Raw genomic sequence first — 5,000 nt, forward strand, 5'->3', positions numbered from 1 at the left:
TAGAGAGAGAGGGGGGGGGGGTTCATAAACAACAGTAACTTCTCTGTTTGCTAATAAAAATTGTGACAATTACTATGCAGCAATTGGTGAGCCAGCCAGGAGTCTCAGAAAACAAGATTCGAGCTACCTTGGTTGTATTATCGGATGCATAATGGTTTGTTTGAACAAGTGTGTGTGTGTGTGTGTGTGTGTGTGTTACCTGGTTGACAATGATCTGCTGTGTGGTGATGGGAGTAGTGACAACGTTACTTAGGAAGGTCGGAGACTGCAGGGCACTGAGCAGTGAAGATGCAGAGATGGAGCTGAACAGTGCAGAGGGAACTCCCATCAACAGAGTGCCCAACTGCTGTAGTAACTCAACAGAGGTGATCTACACACACACACACACACACACACACACACACACACACACACACACACACACACACACACACACACACAATCAAATACATTTCAAACTCTTTCCCTGCCAAAGTGTCTAAAAAAATGACATGAGTGAGAAAACCTTGTGACCACACACCGTCCACCAAGAATCCTGCTGTTCAACATTACGTTTAAGACTCTTTTCTAACACTAACACAGATAATTTGTATTATGGTATATTTAAATGGAACTTGTGCTTCCAAGCTGACATGGCAAACACATTAAGTGTTTAAAGCCATGAAAACACTCACTGTAATGAGATATAGTTATAGCTGTATAATAGATATTGTATATACAGTCATAATGTTTTAGTCATGCAGTGTGTCATGATTTCCTCTTGACTAGTACTTAATAAAAAGCAGGGTGAGACTGTATACCTTTATAAGTCCAGCTGAATACATTGACTGGATGATGGCATTGGCCTGGCTTTGGCTCCAGCCAACCACAGAACTAAGGACACTGATGGAGGACATTAGGCTGGAGGGGTTACAGGCTGTAATCTGACCAACACTAAGACCAGTGATGGAGTTACCCAATGCCACAATGGTGCCTGACGTCAGGGTGTCCACGTTACTTGCTAGTGCAGCAGATACCTACAAAGAAAAACACATAAACTTGATAAATCATGCTGTATGACTGGTTACTCTCACGTCACTGCTCCCTTCACCACACTGCAGATTATTGTCAGCCAGGTAACACACACACACACACACACAAACATACACATGACACAATAATAGTTCATTTGATAGTGTATTTGTAGTATAATTGCTATTTGAGTGAATTCGTTTTACAGTGAAGCAACAACATATATTTTATAAAGACTCATAGAAACAAAGAAAATACTGTAATGATTGGTGTGTGTGTGTGTGTGTGTGTGTGTGTGAGTGTGTGTGTGTGTGTGTGTGTGTGTGTGTGTGTGTGTGTGTGTGTGTGTGTGTGTGTGAGTGTGTGTGTGTGTCTATACTTACAGTAGGATCTATGTTTGTGCACTGCTGTTGTAGAGATTTGGTAATGTTCACTACGTCACTTTGAGACAGATTTGAGAAAGCACTTGCTGGAGCAGAACACCACAATGGTTTGGGGAGACTACACACACACACACACACACACACACACACACACACACACACACACACACACGCACACGCACACCAAATATTAAACCTATATATAATAAATAAGCTAAACATAACATCCTTGTCAGACATGCTAACAACCTCTCAGACAAAAACACTGTAATAAATATATAATAATACAATAAAACATGTTTCGCTAATAGTTAGCATGTTAGCTCACAGTAAGATGCTGAAGTCTGGCATGGCATCAAACAGCATATTTGTGTAGGCAGAGACGACATCTTGGCTAACGTTGTTCTTTCTGAACAGTTCGATGTTCTGTGCATTCGGAGTGAACTGCTGCAACTATAGAAGCAACACAAACAGTTTTAACCCTGGAGGCATCTCATACGTTCTGGTCTGTTTTAGAGCTAGTTTACAATATTACATGTAACTACAAATGCATTCGTAAAAATGTAAGTTACAAACTCTTGTGTTCAAGCTCAAGATAACTGATTTACAGTACAGAACATTTTATATAGTATTGTATCATTAACACTAACTTTGGGTGGTAATAACAACAGGTTTGTATGTGTGGAGGGCGTTAACGTTTTTCTGCAGTTATCTATAGACAGGTTTTCTAGAATGGACACAATCCGAATAGCAAAGTTTTGGGTAACACTCACCGTTGTGCCGCCAAACTGTTGCAGGTCGTCCACTGTGATGAAGGTGATGAAGACTCCGATGTACTGATAAAACCAGGCAGTGGAGCTCAGCTTTGGGTCTGTAGTGTTGTAGCATTTGGGTGGGTTTGCTGCAGCAATACAGAAAAGTAACACTGAAATTTAACACAGTTCTATCTAACACAAGCTACAGCGATATCCACGTTCCTGGTAACACATATCTGATCTACCTGTGGTCAGATAGGACTGGATGGTAGTGTAGATATCTTCTTTGGTAAATCTTGCCTTACCAAAGTTATAACTTCCCATTAAAGACACGCTGAAAAAGACAAGAATGAAAAGAAACCATTCGTTCGACCTGGATTGCTAATGTATTCATTCTGTTTGGTAAATAAATTGTTTTGTTCTAATAAAATAATGATGTTTAGTCCCACTGTGTGTTCGATGAGGATCTAGCTGTGAAAATCTGCATGTAGATACACGTCACTTACTTTATTTACAAATGTATGCATGTTTAGATGGAACATTAGCATTAGCATGATAAAGGCGAATGTGTAAGTTATCCCAGAGTGTAAGACATAGCACATGCTAGCACACAAACTAAAATTATGATGTTCTAGATGGTGTTTTTGTTTACATACAACTTGCGGAAGGCAAGACAGGAGGCCCCAGACATCTGGGTGGAGTTGATCATCTGAAAGCTGATGTAGGGCAGGTATTGGACCAGTGAAACATCAAACCATCTGTCCACATCTGCTTGTGATGTGGCACTGATAGCTCGAGGCCACACACACTGCAATGTCTGGCTGGCCAGAGCCGAGGACAAAACCGGCACCTGGATAGAGACAACAAAGTAATCTGTTAAAGTGTGTGTCCTAAACCATCTCAGTGCGGCTTCCTGTGAAGGACAAGCCCTAGTGAAAACTGTGGCCTTCTGAATATACTGTATATGCAGTGTCTAGGATGAGTGGATGGATAAGTGTACAGATTAAAATTAGATCTATGTATGGATTATTAAATGAAAAGGAGGGAAAACAGGTGGAGGACGGAGGGCTCATTGTCTTTATACTCATAGAATTTATAGATGGTAGCTGGATAACTGTTGGATAGATTCTGGATGGTGGGATGTGATGTAATGTTATGTTGGTTAAATGCTGGGTGGTGGAATTATTGCATTTGGGGGTGGATGGTAGATGGGAGGAATAGAAGAATAGATGATGAATGGATGGATGGATGGATGGAAGATGGAGAAAGTGGATAGATTGGTGTATAAATGGATCTGTATCACTTGAGAGGTTTGTCTAAGAGTCTGAATTTATTGGTAAAAGCCAGGTTATTTTTGCTGTGTGCGTGTGTGTGTGTGTGTGTGTGTGTGTGTGTGTGTGTGTGTGTGTGTGTGTGTGTTCTTAGCATACACTTTGCAGGTAGTTCTCTGTTTGGTTGTAGTTGTTGAAGACCTCACACAGGGCAGTTTGTTTGTCCACAGTGCCGTTGTTATTCAGAAATTGAGACATCTGTGCTGGGGATATGGAGTTCAGCAGCTACACACACACACACACACACACACACACACACACACACACACACACACACACACACACACACACACATCAATCAATTCCACAGCTGTTTGCAACAATTTGTTAATTATTCATTACTAATCCCACAGGATGGCTGTGATAAGTAGATGACAGTGATTAATATGTTTGGTTGTTCTGCTTTTGGATTGTGAGGGTTGTTGTGTGTGATTTGTCGGTGTGTGATTAGTTGTTGTGTGATTAGTTGTGTGTGATTAGTTGATGTGTGATTAGTTATTGTGTGATTAGTTATTGTGTGATTAGTTGTTGTGTGATTAGTTGTGTGTGATTAGTCGTTGTGTGATTAGTCGTTGTGTGATTAGTTGTTGTGTGATTAGTTGATGTGTGATTAGTTGTGTGTGATTAGTTGATGTGTGATTAGTTGTTGTGTGATTAGTTGTGTGTGATTAGTTGTGTGTGATTAGTTGTGTGTGATTAGTTGTTGTGTGATTAGTTGTGTGTGATTAGTTGTTGTGTGATTAGTTGTATGTGATTAGTTGTGTGTGATTAGTTGTGTGTGATTAGTTGATGTGTGATTAGTTGTTGTGTGATTAGTTGTTGTGTGATTAGTTGTATGTGATTAGTTGATGTGTGATTAGTTGTGTGTGATTAGTTGATGTGTGATTAGTTGTTGTGTGATTAGTTGATGTGTGATTAGTTGTATGTGATTAGTTGTTGTGTGATTAGTTGTGTGTGATTAGTTGTTTAACTGATCGATGCTCAAACCTCTGCCGTGTGGCCTTGAGGCATGAGGGACAGGAAGGTGGTAAGAGTAGGGAACTGGAAACCCATGAAGTACGACTGCAGGAATGCGTAGTAACTGTTATTAGTGTAGCATTTCATCAGTAAGGGACCTGAGGAAGACAGACAGGGATGGAGGGCTCAAGACAAACTGGAACAAGTCATACACACTTATACTACATATATATACACTGTATACAATTAATTGATGGATGGATGGATGGATGGATGGATGGATGGATGGATGGTGGGTGGATAAGTGGATGTGTAGTTAGTTTAAAGTATAGGTTTATTGGTTAGTTTCACAGAAGATGATCTGATAATTAGATAGTTATGAAGGAACTGATGAAGATTTTTTGGGATGGATGCAGTTAGAGGTCAGATGAAAGTGTAGATAAGATACAGATGGAAAGCTGGATCGACCATCATGGACAGTTTGGACAATTCCCTGCTTGAACACCAGGGGGACATGTTTTTGTTTTGTGCCCAGTCCTTAATCTGTTCCTGCCTGTTCCTCG

General features: G+C 40.4%; 1 protein-coding gene across 2 annotated transcripts in view; it reads right to left on the reverse strand.

The window, feature by feature from the left end:
• Positions 1–5,000, reverse strand: part of LOC113636976 — a 37,663-nt gene that overhangs the window by 10,944 nt on the left and 21,719 nt on the right. For both annotated transcript variants that reach the window (XM_047803014.1, XM_047803015.1), the window contains exons 31-39: positions 4,468–4,595; positions 3,580–3,705; positions 2,806–2,999; positions 2,395–2,483; positions 2,168–2,295; positions 1,723–1,847; positions 1,395–1,512; positions 801–1,016; positions 200–370 (exon numbers count right to left, since the gene is read on the reverse strand). In XM_047803014.1, coding sequence (XP_047658970.1) covers positions 200–370; positions 801–1,016; positions 1,395–1,512; positions 1,723–1,847; positions 2,168–2,295; positions 2,395–2,483; positions 2,806–2,999; positions 3,580–3,705; positions 4,468–4,595 — 1,295 coding nt within the window. The remainder of the gene's footprint in view (positions 1–199; positions 371–800; positions 1,017–1,394; positions 1,513–1,722; positions 1,848–2,167; positions 2,296–2,394; positions 2,484–2,805; positions 3,000–3,579; positions 3,706–4,467; positions 4,596–5,000) is intronic.

This window comes from Tachysurus fulvidraco, chromosome 18, assembly GCF_022655615.1.
Source record: "Tachysurus fulvidraco isolate hzauxx_2018 chromosome 18, HZAU_PFXX_2.0, whole genome shotgun sequence".
Classification (NCBI taxonomy): Eukaryota; Metazoa; Chordata; class Actinopteri; order Siluriformes; family Bagridae; genus Tachysurus; species Tachysurus fulvidraco.